The 24123-nt window shown below is 46.0% G+C and overlaps 1 protein-coding gene across 6 annotated transcripts in view; it reads left to right on the forward strand.

Moving 5' to 3' along the window:
• Positions 1 to 24123, forward strand: part of HBP1 (HMG-box transcription factor 1) — a 735347-nt gene that overhangs the window by 176416 nt on the left and 534808 nt on the right. For all 6 annotated transcript variants that reach the window (XM_069629135.1, XM_069629138.1, XM_069629136.1 and 3 more), the window contains one exon: positions 11868 to 12102. In XM_069629135.1, coding sequence (XP_069485236.1) covers positions 11868 to 12102 — 235 coding nt within the window. The remainder of the gene's footprint in view (positions 1 to 11867; positions 12103 to 24123) is intronic.

Raw genomic sequence — 24123 nt, forward strand, 5'->3', positions numbered from 1 at the left:
TCTTACTGCAGCTGCAATTGTAGCCTGCGGTAAAAACAAACAATGGTGGTAAAAAGTAAACCACTGCCACCAGCCATTAATTGTAGAAAAGGCAACATTAAAATGTTACATGAGAAACTAGACAAAGGGGATACTAAGTAATCCCTCCAGCACCCTATTGTAAGATAGTGTGTGCTGGGTCTAGAAAGTTACAAAATGTAAGTAAAGTCAGTTTCACTTCACTGCTCTAGGAAACAGTAGTTTAACCAAGAGAAGGTATTTAAACCTTTGGGAAATCTAAAACACGTCCCTGTGCCACTGCACTGAAAGTACTGTGTGTCACAATGAAAATATATTGCCTATGGAGTTTGTCAGACTCCAAATTCAAAAGAAACACATAGATGCGAAAGTGGGAGAAAGGTCTCACTTTCTCTAGGTTAGAAATTGAAAGTCCTGAAGTCCAGCAAAAAGAGCTGGGGGTGTCTAAGGTAGAAGGGAATTAGCACATTTCTGAAAATCCTCCCTAATAGGGGGATGGGGGGCATTATGGGAGATGCTGGACTGCAGTTGGGAGACAACTTTGCCAATAAAGGTGTCGTGAAGGGTTTGACACCAGGCATTGTCGTGGAATGGTCCAATTGTGGTGTGCGGTTTGTTGTTGAAGTCCCTTAGAATGGCAAAGAGTTCATTGGAACTAGACTGGGCCTGTAGGATTCTTTTATTATAAGAAGAAGATTTACCATGGGTCACGGCGGTCTTTAAGTTTTCATCGCCAATATATAGGAGGCTAAGGTAACTGGTGTAGGCTGTTTACACCAGGCACGTTCTGCTGCTCTCCTAAGATGTCTAAGGGCAAGAATGTCTTCGCTGAGCCAATGGTGGGAAAGGGTTTCAGATTTTAAGCACCTAATGGTAATAGGGACCAGTTCATTGATGACTTTGTCCAATGTTCTAATACTAGAAGTTGGGGCCTGTATTCCAAGGGATAGTTTTATAAAGTCTTCCCACCAGGAAGACTTTAGGAAAACTCCCCTAACAGGGTTCCCCGAGAGAGAATGGGAGTGTGAGAGAGACATAGAGATATCTACAATGTGATCAAAACCTTGTTGGGGATGACACAACAGATGAACCCACTATAGACCGAGCCCATCACGCTATTGGGGGCACTAGAGTCCCAAGAACAATTCTCACCCGATTTCACTACTACTCAGAGACGGCTAAAATCCTCGACAAGGCATGGAGAGAGAGGGCCCCATAGGATACGGCAATTCACAGATAACAATTTTCCAAGAGCTTTCTACTTTTATGCTGGCAAGAAGAAGGTTGTGTGCTACCCTCTGAGTGGCTGAAAGAGAAGGGAGTGGATATTGATGGCAGTTCCTCTTCTCTATCTCCTTCGAAAACAAGGCCCGCAAATCCCCACAAATCTAAATTGGTATCTGAAGACGCTGTACAAAGGATTAAAGATGATTTATTGGGGAAATCAGAACAACGAGAACGTGTCTCAGATGACAGTAACAGGGATGTGCCAAGGAAAGGGAAATTGGGGAACAGAAGACGTATGCCCGGCTCGCGAAGGTTTAAAAAATTTAGTACTTCCCCTTTGGGGAAGAAGTGAACACTAACCTTATCCTTTGGGGAGAGGTAAAGTAATTATGGAGAGTATGTCGTTATGGTTTTTGTGATTCCTCTCAGAGACCTAAAGTCACTTTCCTTTGGTGGAGGGTAAGAGGAAAAGGGGCTCAGAAGAGGTCCTATTTAAGACATATTGGTCCAAAGTTCTGGGGACCAAAGGCGGTGCGGTCCTGGGCGGAATATGGATATCATTCATAATTGGACGCTTAGTGGAGGGGGAGGGAGGGTGTGGTTTTGTTGGGGGGACATGATTGCGAATGAAAGTTACAAGTTTGTTCAAATGTTTCTGTTAATACGGTTTTATTCGTACAATGGCACAGTTGCAACATATGAGCCTTGCTCATCAGAGGTGGAGGCGCAGGGATGATGAACCTATTAGGAAGTGTACACAAATAGTTAATCGGTACAGGCTATGATTTTATGATGGGCTCCCTAAATGCAAGTGGTGTCAACTCTCCAGCCAAGGGATCCATAGTCCTTTGAGAATTTCGGAGATCTAAATTGGACATCCTTCTACTACAAAAAACACATTGATAGCGGGGCAAAGAACCCTGATTGAGAAAATCAGTGGGCGGAGTATACATGTCGTCAGGCCAAACCAAAAAAAGAGGGGTGGGTATACTTTTCTCAACTCGTTTGGGACAGAAGGTGGAAAAAGAACCACTTGACCCGAACGGTCGATATGTGTTCGTAAAGGGGTGTATGAATGGCAGGAGGGACACAATTTTATCAGTTTACTGCCCAAACTCAGAATGAATGCCATTCTGGGAGGGGGTAAAGGAAAAAGGAGTTCTGTTTGTTGAAGCGAACCTGATAGTGGGAGGAGATTTTAACATGGTGTTGGGTCCTTTTAAAGATTGGAAAAGGTTGGGGGAAGCTCCAATGGCCCTGCCGAGGGACAGCAAATCCAAACCTGTTTAGGAGGGTGAACCGAGATCTGGGACTCAGACATCGAACCCACCGAGGGAGACCGGCCTTACACGTATTATTCACAACTCGTACTCGAGAATATAGACCTGCCTTTTAGTGGACAAAGATCTAAAGGGTCTGATCTCGGAATCTCAGGTGATCACTGTGCCCGTGGTTGGACCACAACTTGATTAAGATTGAAGTAGGGAACTGGTTGAGATAAACAACGAAGGGCTGGTGGAGGTGTAATGATTTCCTGCAAAAAATTCATCTCGCCCAGGTCCTTCTTACAGAGATTAAAGAGTACTTAGAACAAAACAACAACAGGGAGGTTGGGGTGCAAACCCTGTGGGAGGACTTTAAGGCTACCGTAAGAGGGGTCCTCATACGAATGGGTTCTCAGAAAAAGAAATATAGGTCGAAACAAGAGCATCTGCTCAGGAAGAGAATAGCTGAAATACAGCCGGGAGGGGCTTCTGGTAGCTATCTCGCCTTGTCGAAGGCCAGCAAATTTAGATTATAAAGCAAAGCTCTAGACAATCTTGATTCAGGACACAGAAAGTAAAACTGTTATTCCTGAAGCAGAAATATCACGAAAAAGGGGACATATGTGGCAAAATTCTGGCGTTGAGACTAAGGGAGGAGAGGAAAAGAAAAATGGTAGCCCCCATAAGATCATCAGAGGGACCCATGATATGACATTGAAAATATTGGGAAGGAATTTACCAAAGATTACGAGGGATACATTGCTACAATTCCCGACCAATTACCCATCCCGGGTATTTCTCGAGATGCAGCCTCCACCCTAAATTTGCCCATTACGCCAGAAGAAGTTACACAAACTATTAAAACAGGCACTGCTTCAGGAAGTGATGGTGTCTCAATGAAATTTTACAAAATGCATGATCAATACTGGCTCCCCACTTAGTGAGAGTGTTCAACGCGATTTTAGCAGGGGGCGATCTGCCTGACACACTGATGGAGGCCATTATTGTGGTTATCCACAAAGAGGGTAAGAATCAGTCATCCTGTTGTTCTTATAGACCAATCTCATTATTGAACAGTGATGTAAAGAGATTAGCAAATAGTTTAGGAACTAGACTTGAAATCCTGCTTCCTTCCATCGTCCACAGAGTTCAGGTGGGCTTCCTCTGGGCTAGGTGTCCCAATAATAATAGTAAGACCATCTACTTTATGCATCACGCCAGGTCTGTCGACATTGATGCTTGCCTTGTAGCGATAGATTCAGACAAGGCTTTCGATAGGGTGGAGTGGCTATACATTACAAACGTCTTTGAAAAAATGGGTTTGGGGTCAACTTCCTGAAATGGGTTTTTGTCTTATATAGTGCTCCCACTGCAAAGGTACAGGTGAAGGGAGCATTGACTGACCCTTTTAGATTATCGAGTGGGACATGGCAGGGATGCCCTCGGTCACTGCTGTTGTGCACGCTTAAAATGGAGCCTCTGTCCACACCCATTAGATCGAACCAGTCAATCAAAGGGATCAAGTGTGGAGATGTGGACTTTAAGTTGTCCCTCTTCGCCGATGACATTTTGGGCCATCTGACCGACGTCTATTCCTCCCTCCCAGAATTGCTATCTCAAATCTCAAGCGTTGGTCGCTTCTCAGGCCTACACATAGATGCATCTTGTGGAATGCCAATAAGGGATGAAACATCCATCAATGACTCTAGAACAAGAATCATGGGAATGAGGGTAGAAATGTTGAGTATTAAATACCTAGGAGTTCACCTTACCAGGGATTTAATGACCTTGATGCCTGTAACCTTCAATCCACTGTTGAAAACAATAGATTTCAAGCGATCACACCCGTTGATTCTATCCTGGTATTGGCATATGACTTCAGTTAACGTTGTACCCCCGATTTCTTTCTTTTCACAGCGTTAGACCGCCCATGCGCCTGGAAATGGGGTTTAACAAATGGGGAGCTACAAGGCTAAACACATATGGGGGTAGACTATCATAGTTGAAATTATCATTAGGCCACTAGAGCAGAGGGCGGACTGCAAAGAACCGCTGGATTGACTCACATATGCACCCATTCAACTTGCACGGAGGGAGTGCATCCAAGGACGCAGTATTGTACTCTTTAGGAGAACCCGGATGCCCTCACGATTTCTGTATTTGACAAAGTTAAAAACTGAAATATTTGTACTGTTATTAGGGGGAGGGTGACGGGACAGGACGCAACTTACTTGTGTTGATGTGAATGTGGTTGATTTTTATTTGCATTTTATTCTCCTTAAAAAGTAAAAAAAAAATGTTACATTGAATAAATTCTAATGTTTAATTGTTGAGCAAGAGGTTTTTTGAATGACCGAAAACTCATCAGTTCTATTTTGATATTTTTTTCCAGTTATAACCAGGTGGAGTAATTTACTGAAACCTCAACTTGTCCTTAGAATCTGGCCCAAGAGGACTGAAGTACCATTACAGTCCTGTAAGACAGAGGGGTCCTTGCGTTTCCAGATAAGGAGCTTTATTATTTAGTAGCACAACACATTTATGATTCTGGTGCTGTCAGGCTCCTGATCGACTGAATATTCATAAAGGGGCGATTGGTGCTCCTCCTGCCTGATAATGTTAGGGAGTTAGGTAGGACTTTAGAAGACTCACACTTGGGACACAGGGCTCCAACCCTTAGTATAGGCCTGAACCACACACATTTTATTGATGGCAATGACTGAGCTGCTATGCTTATCTTAGAAGGGCGAGAGGGCTGTAGGAAGTGTGAGAGACCTGAGGGCATCCTCACACCTACTCCCCTTGGATCCTCTTCCTGGGTGGCCAGGGAACGGCCATCGCTTTTGGATCCTGACCCTGTGGGTGTTGAAGCGAGATAGGATCACCTTGTGGAGGCTCCTTGGGGGATTGGGAAGAGGATATCCACAGGCGAGACATGGTATCCCCTTTTCTTTTATGGCAACCAAACTAACCCTCCCCTGGACTTTAAAGGCTGTTGCTGAACATTTCCCCTCATTCAACCCACTATAGTACTGGGACGAGGAAGAGGCGACAAGGAGTAGTGAACACTAGTAAGCCATTTCACCACTCTAGTACTGAGACAAGGAAGAGGCCTGCAGAGTGTTGTAAAGGTCAGGCTTTTTTCAAGAGCCCCACTAATTGCAAGCATGCAATTACAATTTGCAACTCACACTGTCAATTGGTTGCAGGTGTGTAAAACGGGAAGAGACTAGCAACAGAGAGATCAGCATGGACTGCTGTGTATGAGGAGGCAGCAAAGGTGGGTCCTGCAGGAGAGCCAGGATGCTAGCAGGCGACACCAAGAAACTGTGGAGCCAAGGGACATGCGGTTGCGAGGCGGCCACAGATGTGGGAACCTCATTGCATGGAGGAATGCAGCCAGAGTTGCGGACACAGAAGAAAGACGCAAAGTGACCAACAGTGTCCACAGAGAGAAAGCAGAGATGCCGGTGGTATACGGAGAGAAACTGAAGTGCAAGCGGGGCTCCCGGTCGCAGGGAACTGTGTCTGTGGAGCTGAAAGCACAGCTGCCTGGAGGAGACGCAAGTGACCGTTGAGTGAAGAGGGAAGATCACTTGAACCGGGGTGCTCCTGAGAGCTGTGGGGAAACCGAAATGAATGCTGAATGAATGAAAAAGCATGCGCACAATGAAATGAACCCAAAGCAGCAGGTTGAAAGAAAAAAAAGGACAATATAACATGCACAGAGTGAAAGATCACAAACATTGAATACTGAACTAAATGAAATTCTTTGGCAAAGCGATAACCTGATGACAATTGTGTATGAAATTCATATACTGCCTATTTGAAAGCAAAACACGAGCCATATGGAAGATTGCGAGAGAGCATGAAAGCAAGGTGGTGAAGGAGCAAAATCACTACAAAGTGAACTATATTCGGAAATACAGCGTGCCAAGGCCTGGCAAAGGAAAGAACACATTATGGCAAAGCCAAGAGGCTGACCACGAGAAGCCAAGAGAGTGTGAACCAACACACAGGTGCAGAAGAACCTGTGTGGGCTAGAGAGCCTAGGGTTACTGGTTGTGCGACCTGTAATGGGTGGACCATAGGGTCTGACAAATGCCCCTAGACCTGTGGAACCCCAATTGTGAAAGCCAAAGAGGTTGCTGAAGTGACACAGGAGAAAGCAATCTGATTGAACTGTTAAGAAACCAAAAGGAGTGTAAAGCTGGTCAGGAGCTGTTTTTGAACATTGAAATATTGAGAATAAGTACAAGTCGAGTGTCTTGACCATGTGGAAGGGAACCCTGGGGTTTTGTGGAACTGTCTTGACCTTGGGCAACGGAACCCTGAGGTTTTGTGGAACTGTCTGGGTGGGGGGTGGGGTGGGGTGGTGGAGGTGGAGGTGGAGAGAGAGAGAAAAAGAGAGAGAGAGAGAGAGAGAGAGAAAAAACAAAAAACAAACTGCGGTTGCAACGCGCTGACCGCCGGGAGCAGAGTAAATAAAAAGCTCCTGCCGGCGGCCATGTTGCCCAACCACTAGACGGCAGCACAGGAAGCGTAAGTGCCGTGACGGCACATTCAATGGCGGCTGAGCCTCCATTGGTGCACCAGGCTACCTGGCGCATGACAGTAACACTCTTTGTTGGGGAAAAGGTTCAGGGACCTTGGGAAAGGCTCCCTGAAGACACACAGGCTTTGGGCCTGGGCGAACTACCAACAAATCAACACTCCAGCAACACAAGAGCAGTGAAACAACTCTAGGTAAGTTCTACCAAGAGTCTCACAGTACCTTGGAAATGAAGAAGAGGATGCAGCAGGATGACCTTTGATGCAGTAACGGCAGACCCGGACACCGGATTTTTGGTCAGGCAGCCGAAAGAAGGGACACTGTAATGGATCTCGCAGCAGCAGACAAGTGAAGATGCTACAGGAAAAGGATTCTTCGTGGTTCTGTGATTTTGGCACCCTTTTCAAAGCACCAGTGAAGAACGGTTACCACCCGGTGGATTTGTCGCGCTTTCTCAGTCCATCCCTCTGGTTAGGAGACTTCAAGGAGTGTAATCTTACCTCTGGAGGTCTGGAAAGAGTCCACCAATGTTTCAGGAGGATTAGATCTTTAGAAGTTGACCACAGTTCCCAGAGTATTGGTGGTTTGCAGCCGTTGAAGATCCCAGGTCATCGTGGGATGTCTCGAAATGCAGTCTGTCTTGAGACGGATTGCTCCCACCAGTCTAAGGGAAGGAGTCCTCCTTTTCTGGGCTCTCCTGATACTTGGAAAGATGGGTCACACAGCAGCAGTTACCCAGAAGGCATCTCTGGTCGTCTGGTCTGGCAGTGGCTGCCAGCATCTCTCTCCTCTTCTTCGTCATCGGTTCTTCAGTTCCAGCGGTCAGCTCTCCTTCAGCCGCAGGACCCATGCCTCTTATGCAAGAACCCAGCGAATCAGCACTCGTGCACCATTCAAACTTTCAGAACAGCTAGCCTCCTAATTGGAACTGGTTCCAGGAAGGCACAGCAGAAGACAAAGAACAGCAGAGTTTCTCTGTCCTCCCTTGTTGCCTGTCCTCACAGACACACTGGCGCCTTGGCGGGCTTTCATATGGAAACCTGCTGAAGACAAGTCAAAAAAGGCCTACCCAACCCTGCACGGTAGAAGGACCAAGAAAAGGACAAGCCATCTTGAATTGGTGACAAAAGAACACTGTTGCCATTTTGGGTCAATGGTGATCCTTCTGTGTATTACCGTGGCTGTGAGCACAGTCTGTGAGTAAATTACACAAGTCGGTAGGATATAACCACGGCCACCAGCCATTCAGATTAGCTTGTCACTGTAAACAGAAAATTACAGGAGCAGTGAGAAAAGGGATACAGAGTAACCACTCAGCACTCCACATAAGGTGGAGTGTGCTGATCTCACAATAGAAAATATAGGAAGGATACAAAATATCCCACTGCCCTTGGGAACATATGTTCTCACAAGGATAATAACTCGGGAAGCCCAAGGTTCTGCCAGCAACACTGCGCAGAGAGCGCTGTGTGCTGCAAAAGTCAATGACAAATGCCACAAAACTTGGAGGAAAGCATGACTCCAAGAAAAGGGTATTAAAAGAAAAATAAAAGGTTTCCATAGATAGAGTAAAAGAATGAGTGAGTGTGGAAAAAGGTTCCCATTCACTCAGGAGAACTGACCAAAAAATCCTGTAGTATGGCAAAAAGTGCTCGGGGGGGACTTGCATGTGAAGGGGATTTCACATAAAAATGAAAGATCTACTTAACGGATATCTCATACTCCATGCAGATACCAGTCAGCATGATGAGGTGTCTCATCATTTCCTTAGAACAAGGTATGCTTTTCAGCCATGGAAAAAGTGGGGACTGTGTGCAAGTTATGGCTCTTGGTCATTGCAAAGGAGTTTTGAAACTTCATGTGTCAATCCTGACTCTAGTTTTTTCTGAACTATAGACTGAAGACTGAACTTTGGTCCCTATTCCACAGCTTCCCTACTCAACCCACTCCTTAACCTCCCCTTGACTATGCAATTTCCGGAGCACTGGGAGGGCAGATTGGTTTCCATCTTACATGCAACATCACTAGCCAGTGCAGGAAATCCCATAGGGAAAATACGAGGTTAACGTTGCCATGTCGAGAGATTGTGGAAAAAATTGATAGAATGGATGGCATGGATACATGCGGAATGAATGGAATGTATGTATATGGAATGGAGGAAATGGATGGAATGGATGAGATGGGATGGGATTGGATGGAGGGGAGGGGAGGGGAGGGGATGGATTGGATGGATGGATCCATTGGATGGATGGATGGATGGATGAATGGATGGAGTGGACGGAATGGATAGATGAAATAGATGGAACGCTTGAATTGAATGGCATGGATGAAGTGGATGGAGTCCTTGGAATGGATGGAATAGATGAAGTGGATGGAGTCAATGGAATGGATGGAATAGATGAAATGGATGGAATAGATTAAATGGATGGAATAGATGAAATGGATGGAATAAATGAAATAGATGGAATAGATGAAATAGATGGAATGGAGGAAATTGATGGAATGGATGAGATGGAATTGGATGGAGGGGATGAATTCGATCGATTGGATGGAGTTGACGGAATGGATGGATGGAATGATGGAAAGGGTGGAATAAATAAAATGGATGGCCACAGGCGGAAAAATCGATAGAATGGATGGCATGGATACATGCAGAAAGAATAAAATGTATGTATATGGAATTGATGGATGGAATGTATGTATATGGAATTGATGGATGAATGGACGGAATGGATAAATGGAATGATTGGATGAAGAAATGGAAGCAATAGAATTATTCATCGATGAAATGGATAATCCCCATATGTGACCACCCTACACGTGCCTCTGTATACCCTGCCTTCTTGTCCCCCATGCGGTTGCTGTATATCCCTATGTCCCATCCTAACGCTGTAAACCCAGCCCTTGTCACTGTGTGTCCGTGTGTCGCTGTGCTCCCTGCCATCCCGTTCCTGTGATGTCGCTATGTATCCCAATGTATTACCCAACCCTCTCGTGCCCATGTGTCTCTGTGTCCTCTGCTTTCAGAAGTATACTTGTCCCCCATGCTGTTACTATATATGCCCATGTGTCACTGTTGTCATCTGCTTTCCTGGGTTCCATGTGTAATATACCCACTAAAATATCGGCATACAAAAATATCACCATATTTTTGCGGTGATATTAAGGCATGGAACCTGCGGGGGACACCCCCACACCCCCTGTATTATTTTAAAAGGAGCGGAGGACACCCCGCAAATCCCGCTCTCAAAAAACCCATATATTATCCTCACTAAAAATATCACCTATGGCCGTTCCCGACGACCATATATATGGTGATATTTTTGGTGGGGATAATATTACCCAATACCCTTCCCTGTCCCCCATGCTATTGCTATATATCCATATGCCCCTCCTGTCACCGTAACACCAACCTACTGTCGCTGTGCGTCAGTATGTCGATGTGTTCTCTACCATCATGTGCACTTGCCTGGTCACGGGCGCTTTAAAGATGAACCATCATACCATATCACATCACTACGCCTACTCTCGACTGCACCATCACACAACTAGAACACAGCTATACCCCTGATAAATTCGGCCTAGCTGTTCACATACGAACACTACCCCATGAACACCTCATCACCTAATAAAACGCAGCTTTCCCATGACATTCCGGCCTAGCTGCTCACATAAGCGTCCTTCAGGCCTAACGCAGCCAAACCCAGTCTGGATGTCCACCCACCAGACTGCAAACACATTCAACTAATATGCTCAACACCACACCGAACGCTAGGATGCAGCTACCATCCGACAATTACATCAGCTGCCCACATAACAGGTGCACCCACGCACCCTTTGACACCTTCTCTTTCTACTAAGCTGAATTACGGTTCCTGGGGGCGTTCAACCTACCAGCGCTTTGAGGTTATACAAATGATATATAGAGCGCTATATAAATGCCAAATAACATAACATAGAGCAAAGATGTGTCAGCAGACAAACACAATGACTTTAATTTACAGTTTAAAGTGTATTCATCAAGTCTATCAGACTCCACACTTTATCTACAGTGGCTTCACTGATGTTCTAGCAAGTGTGGCCATCAGGATGTTCACCTCTCTTACCTGGTGTGGACGTGGGGTTTAGAAATAATAGGTTCAATGATTTTTACGTCCTTGGAGATGCAACACTCACTAGGCCTAGGGTACAACAAGAAAGTGCATTTGACACAGAAAGTTTGAGCGTCTACTAATGGGGCTTGTCAGGCAATGTGTTGCTGTTTCTTGGATAAAGGGTTTGCCACCCTCTAGTTGGGCAATGGCTACGGGATATAGCCTTCTGTAAAGATCAAGATGAGGCATTTGGCAATCTGGTGGCTCTGGCTTCTAGGCCCAGAGACACATGTATATACTATAAATATACCTGTTGGGCTCACCTGTGAGGCAAACTTAAAGCTGCTTTTTGGTAAGGCAGGTGGTTCTGCAAGAGGAAGAGAAGCCCTGGGACTGGTGTAAGCTGCCTTTTTACGAACTGATTTTATTGCCCAGTACCCTTTTAGCAAAATTACAGAAATTGCTTGATATTGTTGTAAGTGTACTTTACTCGATGTGCCATTGGATCTTAAAATGCCTTTCGTACATCTCCTTACTAGAATGAAAAGTAAACTTTAGAAAACACTGTTGGCTTACTGTAGTCTTTAAACAAAATTAATTGAACCACTTAAAAGTATTTATTGTGCATCATTTAACAATCCAGTTTTTCTAATGTATTGACGTGTTTCTATTATGTGACCTTCACTCAAACAGTACTTTTTTTTTTAATAGATGATCTTCCTGAATTGCAAACCGTCCAGACTGATGACAACCCATCTTCTATGTACCACCTGAGTGCAGATATTTCACATCAGGAGTATAGCAGCAGAACTTCATGGAGCAAAAATACCTCAAATAAGGCTGAAAGTGCCTATTTACATGACGGTGGATTGAATTGGCTTACTGAGCTAGCAAATATAGCCACTAGCCCCCAGAGTCCCCTTATGCAATGCTCATTTAATAACCGGTAGGGATTAATGCAAATGTATTTATTTTAAAGAAGAGATTAACCTTTTATATGCTGTTAAATACATTTGTTATAGTAGTAGTCGATGGTTAGGTTAAAGCATGTACAAAATATAGCAAATAACTAGACAAAGTATAAAAATGTCACCAATTCTTGGCTATGATGGTCCGGTCTAACATGGCAACATGTTAATTCAACTTGGTTTTTTAGTTCAGCTTATTTCCCAAAAAATGTCTCCCTAAGGTTGCATCTCACTCGGTTTGTTGTTTAGCCAAGAGAAGACCACATGTAAGCAATAATAAGAAATGAGAGACCCAGGATGAGACTGCACCCAGTTTTACAAAGGTGGTTTAATATATGGAAATGCCCCTTATGATCACACGTGTTTCGGTCCCTTTATAGACCTTTCTCAAATCAGGACTAGTTAAATTCTATAATCAAAAAGTAAGTTTCAACATCAACAGAAACATTATGTTAAATCACATAATTTACATTGAGAGATGCATGTGATACAATGAAACATATTTGGTTGATAGAAATCATAAGACAAAAAACCCAAAACATAAAAAAGCATAAAAAAAGCAAAAGAGCCAGACAAAAATAGGGTGGGGAGTGGGAGGGACAGAGAGGGTCAAGAGAGAAGTACAAAAATCCTAGTTATTAAGTGCTTCATAGATGGCCACATTTTTTATTTCACGAATGTATATTAAGTATTTCTGTTTTTACCTTGGTTTCTCTGAATGCCCCTTAATTATGTTTTAGCAGAGAAAATCTGCTCTTCCAATGTCGGGTTAGAATAAATGTATCATTTAGCGGTAATACTGCCTAAAATGCAAGCTTATTATTCATGTCGGGGTAGGCAGGTTCCACCATCAATCCATAATTCATTGTTATGATTACTTGGCGTGTGTTAAGACACTCGCATTAAGAACCATACTACTGATTTGGTCCATTGTTCTAAAATTCAGTGCCCAATGGTGTTTCCAAAGATTACATACCAAAATCTATGTTGGCATCTAAATATTCACGTGACTTATATTAACTCATTCTATATATTGGCCTTATAGTTTAAAAGGTTAGTGCTCGCATGCCTTCCATCAAGCGTGTGCTGTTCTTTAACGCACAGTTGAGCTCGCGGCATTGAGATACAAATGAAGTAAATCCGCCGCACTTCTGAGACGGTCTCTTACCTTGAACTATCCGTCTCGCGTTCAATCGCGTGCAGCTGGGTGTCCGGAGGGGGCGTCTGATGGCGCCCCCTTCCTTGTTGTTCTATGGCTCGGTCGCCATGACAGCGTACTCGAGAGTAAGTCTGTTTACAATGGTGAGGGCCAGTGTTTGAATGTGTGATATGGCGGTCATTTTGAAACGATGTGTTTTACCATACTTATTGCTTCCTAACATATCCAAATCTCAGTTCTTATTCATTAAGATGCTGCTAAAGTTTACCTATTAATTAGCTTTACAAATAACAAAGAAAAACAAATATAAGACCAATTAAAGTCACTTGCTTGTGGTGAAACCTCCTACTAAAAACACAAATGGCTGAGTATCTTAAGAACAAGCAGGAAGAAACTGCCAATCTATTTACACTGAAGGGGAATATGAAGCATGCCTTCTTCAATCCCATACAAAAACAGGATGATCTTAGATCTTTATTCTACAAACTGGAGAGACTTTTGAAGAAGGAAATAGACAAATACTGGGAAATAGTATCCCTGGAGAATTACCTTAAAAATGAATTAATTCCCAGAGGTTTACGTATTCTGATCTTCCCGAACTTTAATAATCATTCAGACAACGATTTGGCGGAGATGTGGGAGAAGAACCTCAATGGTAGCTCTAACAAAAGCTTAGCAACAACCCATGATCAAACACTAACATCCAGGAAGAAAGTGACATAAGAACCCAAGATTGGCTTTATCACTAAATATAGCAGTGATCATAGAACTCTATACAAAATCTTAGCCAAACATTGGCATCTTCTCAAGCTTGACGAAAACATTGCCAAGAATGTGGATGAGAAACCAAGGATCATCTACAGAAAGGCACAGACTTTGAAGAATAAACTAAATCCCTCAAACCGACCAGACCCACCTAGGGAGGAACCATCGACCTGGTTAAAAGCACCAACGAATGGATTTAGGAAATGTGGGTCATGCACAATGTGCAAATATGCACACAACAAAACTGACTCGTTCACTGGCACCAACAATAGAACGCTAAAAATTCTACAATCTATAAACTGCAGGTCAAAACATGTAGTTTATGGAATTATATGCGTATGTAATTTGGTATATATCGGCAGCACGATCAGGGAACTAAGGATTCGGGTCAGAGAACATCTAGCAAAAATTGTCAGTCAAGACCCAAGATTACCACTGGCATGCCACTGGCAAGAGAAACATCAAATGGATAATAAGACGGACGTAAAATTCATTGGTCTCCAGAAAGTCTTTTTGGGTAAAAGAGGTGGCAACAAGGAAAAGAAACTGAGACAAGCAGAGGCGAGAATAATTTGTAAACTGAGTTCTCGGCTTAATACAGACAATGAAATGGTGTCTTTTCTTTAAAGGGACCTGATTGGATTTGAATTTAGATTTTATTGTGGTGCACTTTAGGACCGTACTATTTAACTGAATCGTCATGACAAAATGTCTTTTCTCTTTCTCTTTTATCTTAACGGAATGTAATAACTCATAGTCTGGCTAGGATACAGGATTAAACTTTTTGGGATTTAATGAATTTAATACAATAGAAAATATAATGTTTAGGGCCATTAGATTGGCGTTATGATGGCACGCCACACTAACTATGCGTACATTTGCAGCACAACCATACCCGACAGTTGTCGGGATCCTAATTTGGCAACAGGGACTATGTAAGTTCGCAAAATATACTATATGCTGCTTATATTAGGGGGCAGTGCCATGTCACAACCTATGAATAAGATAATATACATCGTTTTCAGTAGGAGGTTTCACCACAAGCAAGTGACTTTAATTGGTCTTATATTTGTTTCTTGTTATTTGCAAAGCTAATTAATCGGTAAACTTTAGTAGCATCTTAATGAATAAGAACTGAGATTCGGATATGTTAGGAAGCAATAAGTATGGTAAAACACATTGTTTCAAAATGGCCGCCGTATCACACATTCAAACACTGGCCCTCACCATGGAAAACTGACTTACTCTCGAGTCCGTTGTCATGGCGACCGAGCCATAGAATAACAAGGAAGGGGACGCCATCAGACGCCCCTTCCGGACACTCGGCTGCACTCAGTGCGGCGGATTTACTTCATTTGTATCTCAATGCCGCAAGCTCGAGTGCACGTTAAAGAACAGCACACGCTTGATGGAAGGCGGTGTGTATGCGATCACTAACCTTTTAAACTATAAGGCCAATATATAGAATGAGTAAATATAAGTCACACGCGAATATTTAGATGCCAACATAGATTTTAGTATGTAATCTTTGGAAACACCATTGGGCACTGAATTTTAGAACAATGGACCAAATCAGTAGTATGGTTCTTAATACGAGTATCTTAACACGCACCAAGTACTGTAATCATAACAATGAATTATGGGTTGATGGTGGAACCTGCCTACCCCGACATGAATAATAAGCTTGCATTTTAGGCAGTTTCACCGCTAAATGATACATTTATTCTCTTAAAGGGATTTAACCCAACATTGGAAGAGCGGATTTTCTCTGCTAAAACATTATTAAGGGGCATTCAGAGAAACCAAGGTAAAAACAGAAATGCTTAATATACATTCGTAAAATAAAAAATGTAGCCATATATGAAGCACTCAATAACTAGGATTTTTGTACTTCTCTCTTGACCCTCTCTGTCCCTCCCACTCCCCACCCTACTTTTGTCTGGCTCTTTTGCTTTTTTATGCTTTTTTATGTTTTGGGTTTTTTGTCTTATGATTTCTATCAACCAAATATGTTTCATTGTATCACATGCATCTCTCAATGTAAATTATGTGATTTAACATAATGTTTCTGTTGATGTTGAAACTTACTTTTTGATTATAGAATTTAACTAGCCCTGAATTGAGAAAGGTCCGAAACACTTGTCGTCATAAGGGGCATTTCCATACATTAAACCACCTTTGTAAAACTAGACAAAGTAATCCTACTTTGGAACGAGAAATGAAACATTGAAACATTGAGGCATTGTCAACTGATCTTGTTCTTCTTTACACCTTTGATGTCATGGCATGGAGGGCCCCACTGGTGCCATCACCTCTTTCTCCAGACTTTAATCATTCTTTACGGTTCGATGCAAAGCAAGTAAAGATATCTGGTCAAACCCTCTAATTTTATTTACTGTATTCCATTTCGGTCCAGTATACACTTCAAAATTCTCTGCCTTAGCCTTTTAAGGTCAAGAGGGCAAAAGGCATGTCTTGTGTTGTATCACTATATTTGCAAACAGCGCGCTGGGCAGGATCAAAATATGTTTATTGAAGTATTTGTATTAGCACGTAACAGAGATCCCTACGATTATAAGAGAATTGGTCAAAATCCAACTGACATTTCCCAGTTTTACATGGCTACCTTACGCTGATGTCATCCAGTGGAATCGGAATACATCTGCTTGAGATCCCATGGCCACCGAAAGGATTCAGAATCATGAAACGTGCAAATGAAAGCAATAAACACACAACCCAACACATCTCCTTCATGAAGGAAAAGAAACACAAAGGACCCGGTTAGTAAGGTCTACTGGGAGGAATCTGAGGGCATCCTTCCATCTACTCCCCTATTTCCGCACAGGTGGCCAGGGAAGGGCCATCCCTCTAAGATCCCCAGGTAGGATCACCTGGTCAGAATACACCCTAACCTTCCTTTTGTAGGTTATTGTTAATCTTCCCCACTGTCGCACGCACCAACTGACCCATGTTCATATCCCTTTAAGACTGGGACGAGGAAGATGCAGCTAAGAGTATGCACACTTCTCTCTGTGCACAGCGCTCTGGTACTGGGATGAGGAAGAGGACTGTGGAACACTACTAGTCAGGCATGTCCCATTGACAGAAATAATTATCGTCAGACAAAGGACTTGCACCTGCAGCCAATTGAGCGGCAACACGTGCATAAATGGAAGAAAGCGGTGTGGAAGGGGAGATCTTCATGGGAAGGAGGACAAAGCAACCCGATGCGGAGCAGGCGGTAGAGGGGCCAGTGAAAAGGATGCTGGCAACTGCAGGAGAGCAAGAAAGATGATGTGGCCAGCGCGGGCCTCAAGAGGGTCAGGAGCGCTGCAGAGCCCTGAGCAGTGTGTCCCCTGCTGGAGCTGGGGGACACAGGTCTCCGGGAAGGTTCGGAAGAGGTGAGCGCTGCTCGCCGGAGCTCCCGACGAGAGCGAGCGAGAGCCAGAGAGGAAAGCAAAAGCACCCGGCGGAGCGGCCGTACACCGGTGAGTGATAGACCACTCATGCTGGGGTGCTCCAGTGGCTTAACATGGGCAAAGGAAGATACTGATCGAGTGAAAGCATATAGTGAATGGGTCTGGAGACCAAATGTACAATATTGAATACCAAACAAGCTGCAAAGTACATAATGAGTACTCCTACATCCTGTCCCCTTTCCTCCATACTGCATGGGCGTCCCTCACTAGGGACGGGAGACAGAAACTTTTTTCACCAGAAAAAAAATACTTCCTCTTTAAATTTAGAGGCGCACAGGGGTGCAGCCCTGGTAACATGCGCTCCCCTGACTTCGCTCACTGGCGCCACATTTCCCAGTCCCCTTTTCCGCATCGACAGGAGCAGGCCGCTTTCACCAGCACTCATGGGTTTGGCTTCGGCCTTGTAATACCACACGCTCTTCCCCCGATACTTTCTTCTGTCTTTTGTCTTCGGTTTTTTGGTCTTAATCAGGTACTCGGTCCTCTTGCGCCATGCTCCTCCCAGGCGCATGTCGACATTGGCAGGCTTCAGCAGGTGTCCAGCCTGCGAAGGGCTCTTCCCTATGTCCGACCCCCCCACGCTCTTTGCCACCGCTGCCTTGCCCCGATCACGGCTGAGAGGGTTGTACCGCGTGTGACGCGCTTACACCGCGCGCTCTGAAGAACAGGTTAGCTTGTTCGAGGGAGCTCTTCGAGAAGTCGTCTCCAGATGACTTGAAGGACTTCGTCAGATGCAAGGCAAGGCCCAAAGTACGGCCGCCTTTTTCCATCGTACCTCGCAAGGGTGACTCCTTCCCAAGGAAACGTCTGAGCGGGAGGGACCGGTCCGGTTCTTGCACCAACACAGGTACCGAGGCTGCTTCAGCTACTGGCCGCCAGACCGAGGGGTCGTTAGATCCTTCCAGGGACGGTGCTGAGGGACCGCAAGGTTCTTTTACCGGGTGTCCACACAAGGGACTACGCCCTTGTACCGGACAAATGCATGAGGGGTCACCTATACGCAGAATTACCGGCGACTCAGCCGAGGGCAATATGCCTACCAGGCCCCATCCTGAGGTGCAGGGTAGTTCTCATGCTCCACCGCCAAGAGTCCTGGAGGAGGCCGGGCCCAGTGAGGCAAGCACCACGATTTTGGCACGTAGCACGTTGCCCGAAAAAATGGCCGCCGCGCCAGACAAAATGGCTGCTCGTCCGATACGCCCCTTGGTGCGGAGCAGGTGGTAGAACGAGTTTCAAAGTGGGGCAGGTCTCAACCAGGTATGTGGCATACAGCTTATCCATCAGCATCGCAGGGCAGATTTACCCTGCAACCGGCAAGAAAGAGTATGCTCCGGCCACAGCAGCCGTCTGCTACCCAGTTAATACCACGTGCCACCCCACTGGCCTGTGAGGATAGGTTTATTTAAAAGTTCCTCTAACCCCTGAGGTTTCGGGATGTGATCAGGGACATGCTCCCTCCGGCCCCTGTGCCTATAGTCATTCCTCCTATGGCTCCAGCACCGCAGGCCCCCGTGCAGCCCCTGCTGCCTTTGCCGGGTCCTTCAATTCCGGCTCCCCTGCCTCCCACAGTTCAGGCGGTTCTACACCAGCCTCTGCAGCAGCCACCGGCTCCGGTTCCTACACCGCAGCCCTGGGCGCCCAGCACTCCTCCACCTGCTCCAGACGAAGTGGATGTCCTAGTGGACACAGACGAGGAGGATTACCCCGACACGCCGTCTTCAGCCAAGGCCTTCCATGAACGGCTCTCAGGTTTGGCAGAATATTTGGGGCTTCCTCAACCCGAGGCCGAACAACCAGAGGCGGGGGTCCTGGCCGAGGTCCTCAGTCTACGCCCCGCGGCTAGAGCGGGGATCCCGATGCAAAAGGACGTTGTCGCCTTGGCCAAAAAGGGATGGATTAAACACCATTCGGCCTAGCCTGTCAATCGGCGCCTCAAGGTCAGGTATAGGCAATTGGAAGGGGATCCACTCTTGCTGTCGGCACACCCTCAACCGTACTCTTCGGTGATCGCTGCTGCGTCACTCTACTCCAAGCCTCAGTCGTCCTCAGCCACCTGCTTCTAGGCAAGGAGGAGAAGATCTTGGAGGCTCTCGCAGGCTAATCTGGAAATCATTCAGGGCACATGGGACAAGGCTACCAGGGCCCAGTATAAAAGCAAATGGACCAGATTCTGCCACTGGGCATCGATCCACTGGCATGTACTTTGGACTATGTGCTCTTCTTCTCGGCGCACCTCGCCCACTCTGGCGTGCAGGTTGACACTTGCCGTAAATATGGAAGGAGGGGATCTTCTTCTCCAATCCTATCGTCAAGAAACATTTGACGTGGCTCGCGAGGCTCTACCCGCCCATCAAGAGGCCGCACCCGGTGTGGGACCTCAACATAGTCTTGGGCGCCCTAGCGCACAAACCGTTCGAGCTAATGGCGTCCGCGAACATCAGGCTGGTCACCATCAAGACGGCCTTGTTAGTCGGACTCGGCTCGTTGAGTCAGCGACATCCAGGCGCTGGTCACCTCGGAACCATATACTACCTTTCAGAAGGACAAGGTAGTCCTGCGGACACACCCAGCATTCCTGCCCAAGGTGCTGGCTGATTTCCATTTGAACAAGGAAATAGTCCTTTCTATGTTTTTTGCCGATCCCAATGATGAAGCACAGAGAGTGTTGCACTGCCTGGATGTCAGGCGTGTCCTGATATTTTACTTGGACAGGACCAAGGGCTTCCGCAATTCAGACACCATGTTCGTCACTTTCGGAAGCCAGGCTATCAGGCCTCTAAGGCTTCCATATCCCGCTGGACGGTCTCTGCCATCAAAGAGGCATACGAGGGCCAGCACAAGCCGCTTCCGGCAAACATGCATGCCCACGCAGCCAGGGCCAAGGCAACAGCCATCGCATTCCAGCTCAATGTGGTACTTACTAGGCTCATGGGAGCTCTGTTCGAGCCTAAGCATTCTGTTCCACTCAAGTTTCTGTCATGGAAAACAGCTTTTCTCGTGCCCATCACCTCTGCACGACGAGTGGGGGAGATCCAGGCCCTATCCTGTAAACCACCTTACTTGACGTTCCACGAGACGAGGTTGGTGCTGCGGACGCACCCCTCCTTCATGCCCAAAGTCCCATTGGACTTTCATCTAAACAGGTCCTTGGTTACAAGAGCCTTACCCAGAGTCTTTAGCTCACTATCTTTCACAGAGAAGAAATATCCCAAACATATCAGTCTTTGTCCTGCCCTTGGGCAGTCCAGCACCGAACTGCTAGGCAATTCTCCTCTGAACAAGAGTACCAACAGCAACCCCAGACACGCGTTTCGGTCTGGTTGATCTTCATCAGTAGGGTATAGCTGTGCCTCTCTAAAAATAGTGAGCAAGGGGTCCACGTCTGGATTCCCCTAGTAACCTAGGGTGAGACCCAAAGTTACTTGAAATGTGCAAATAACAAGGGGGGTCCTGGTTAGTCCTCTGGATAAGGCTCTTGTAACCAGGACTCGTGTCTGGCAGAGAGTCTCCCAGGACCCCCCTTGTTATTTGTCTTGGTGTGACCTGTATTTTTTGCGACGCCTTCGTTGCCGGCTGAAAGGACTTTGCACTCACTGGATGTGTCAAGACTGCTGCAGTTTTATGTGGCTCGCACGAAGAGTTTCCGGAAAACCTCCCAACTTTTTTTGAACTTTGGTCCTGTGAACCATGGGAAGGTCCTGTCCAAGGCTTCCATTTCCAGGTGGCTCTCCGGCTGTATCACTCCCTGTCACCGGTTAGCCAACCGATCACTGCCTGGCCGCCCAAGAGCCCATTCCACCAGAGCGATCGCAGCTACCACGGCGTTCCTATCTGGTGTGCCCTTGCTGGACATCTGCAGGGCTGCTACGTGGAGGTCGACGCACACCTTCACGAAATTCTACTGCGTCGATCGGGATTCCAGGGAGGAGTCCAGGGTCGGCCAAGCAGTGCTGCGCAACCTGTTCGCCTAAGGTGAGCCTGGTGAGGAGGTAAGATTCGCTTAATGTTGAGTTTGATGCAATGCTTAATGTTGAGCCTTTGCCACCTCCCGTGGTTGTGCATGTGTGTACTGCTATGTATTCTTTATTCATGAGCATGTGAATCCATGCCAGACCCCATGCTGGAGAAGGAACAAGTTTCTTACCTGTAACTGTTGTTCTCCAGTATGGGTCTGGCATGGATTCACATGCGAACCCTCCCGCCTACCCCTCTGCGGCTCTTCACTTGGTCATACTGCCACTTCACGTGCTACCAAATCTGAAGATGGCTGCCAGAGGCGGGGCTTAGGTAGAGGGCAGTCATTGGCTGTGGTCAGTATGACGCAGAGATCAGTGATTGGTTACTACTACGAAAGACAGATCAGAAACGAAACTGATACTGGTTTTTTCTTTACCGAGGATTCCCAGCCTGTCGACGGGCAATATTCATGAGCATGTGAATCCATGCCAGACCCATGCTGGAGAACAACAGTTACAGGTAAGTAACTTGTTCCTTATGCAGGAACCCAGCTAATTAAACAGACATGCAACATTCATGCAGGGGGCTTTGGCAGTCCTTTCAGGACAGCCAGCCTCCCAGTTTGAACTGGATTCTCACAGACAGGCTGGAAGACAAAGGGCTACAGAGCTTTGGACTCCTCCCTCACTTCAGGCCTTCACAGACACTCTGGAGCCTGGGCGGGCTTGACCAAGGTCTTTCGCCCGAAAGATAACAATCACACAGAGTAATTTCCCGCCCTGGAGGGCAGGGGAAAGGCCAAGAAAGGCACAAGAACGGCGAAAATAGCAAAAAAAAGAAGACTGGGCCATTTTGGTAAAATGGGTGCCTTTACCGCAGCTGTGACAACAGCCTGTGGTAAAGGTGCACCAAATTTGTAGAAAGGTTCACTGCCACCAGCCATTTAAGGAAAGCATGTCCCTGTAACAGAATTGCTACATTTCTAGTGAGAAAGGGGTTACACTGTATCTCCTCAGTACTCCACACAAGATGGGGTATGCTGGTTTCACCTAACAAAATACATAAGGGGTAGAAATATCCTTTCAAATGGATTGTGTCCTCCAACGTATTCCTCATCTTTGACATGTCATGTCCAGCTTCAGCTGCTTCGGAATTTGTTTCGGCAGAGGGCGCCCTGCGACGATCGAGTCGTTGTCCCTCGAAGGCCTCAGTCGAGGGTGACGCCATCCGATGTTATAAGTAGCATGCACGGTGCCCGTTGGCCTCAATTACATTTTTCTGCAAAGGTGTTTGCTACGTGAAACACAGCGCGCCTCGTACTTCTGAAGTACTGCTGTTATCTCTTTACGAAACAATGTCTTCATCTTCTACCCCTACAACTCCTTGTTCTGGGTTTAAGAAATGTAAGGAGTGCGGCGCCAAGATGTCGATTACGGATCCGCATTGGGTCTGTCTGTGGTGCCTGGGCAAGGGCCACGAGACAATACCTGCTCAAAATGTCAGTCCATGACGGGATAGGCCTTACAAGAATGACCGGGGAAGTTAAAGGTAGGCAAGGTGTCCAAGCCCCGAAAATCCCGACTGACTGGGCTTTCGACTGACAACTTGAGGGGCGACTCTCCTAGTTGGAAGAAAGCAAAGCGCTCACGGTCCCGTAGTGGTTCCCGCCACTCTTCTTCCTCCTCATCGAGGCGTAGGCACCGCCGGTCGTCTTCCTCGTCATCTTCGTCGAGAAGTACCCCCAAGAGGGTGACCTGCTCGTCCAAAACGTCTACACCGGCAGAGTGGGAAGCTTGCCGGTTGGAGATGGTTAAGCTTTTTGAAAAGCAAGGCAAGGCTCCCGTCTGCGCCTACTGAGGAAGCCAACAAGGAGCGGTCTCAGCCTGATACTCGTGCGCCCTCGAGCCTAGGTTCATGACGTGATCCACATCGAGAGCCCTCGAGGCTGTTAGGGACAATTCTCATTTATGGCTAATTTCCCTCACCTAGTGAGTCCCCCAGCAACTTTGCTGGACTTCTGGAGTTTATTTTTTCCAACCTGGTAAGAGTGAGAGCTTTTCCCCCACTCTTACCTGTGTTTTGCTATATGTTTCCATCTGTTTTTGTGATTGTGGACTCTGAAGTACATCACTTCAGTAGCCCCCTTATTTGTGTGTGTCACACAGCACCTTCAGTGCCGTGGCATAGGGTTGTCTTTGAGAATTCCCTCGACTCCATTTCTGAGGCGACTACTGTCCCCCAGAAAAGGGTAAAGTTACCATTAACTTTACTTAGTCAATCTATCACAGATCCAGTACACCCCATCTTCCATGGAGTACTGGAAAGGGTTAACTCGTATCCCTTTTTTATCTGTACCTCCTAGAGCATTGTTTAGCTCTTTTAACATTTAGACTTTGCTGGTGGCAGTGATATCTACCCTAACTTTTCTACCAAGATTATATTAGATAAACATGGTACTGTTCTTGGCTATTATATTAGCCTCAAACATAAACCCGCTTGACCAAATCGTCTTTCTTTTGGCTCCAGTTGGGTTTATTCGCCATTTCTTTTTGTTAAAGTCCTTCTTGTGTTTTACTTTGCGCGGCAAATTAGGTTCGCCTTCTTTGTTCACTGTCTTTTGGCGGGCTTCTGCCCAGAAG

This window comes from Ambystoma mexicanum, chromosome 12 (genome assembly GCF_040938575.1).
Source record: "Ambystoma mexicanum isolate Mex_15411 chromosome 12, UKY_AmexF1_1, whole genome shotgun sequence".
Taxonomy (NCBI): domain Eukaryota; kingdom Metazoa; phylum Chordata; class Amphibia; order Caudata; family Ambystomatidae; genus Ambystoma; species Ambystoma mexicanum.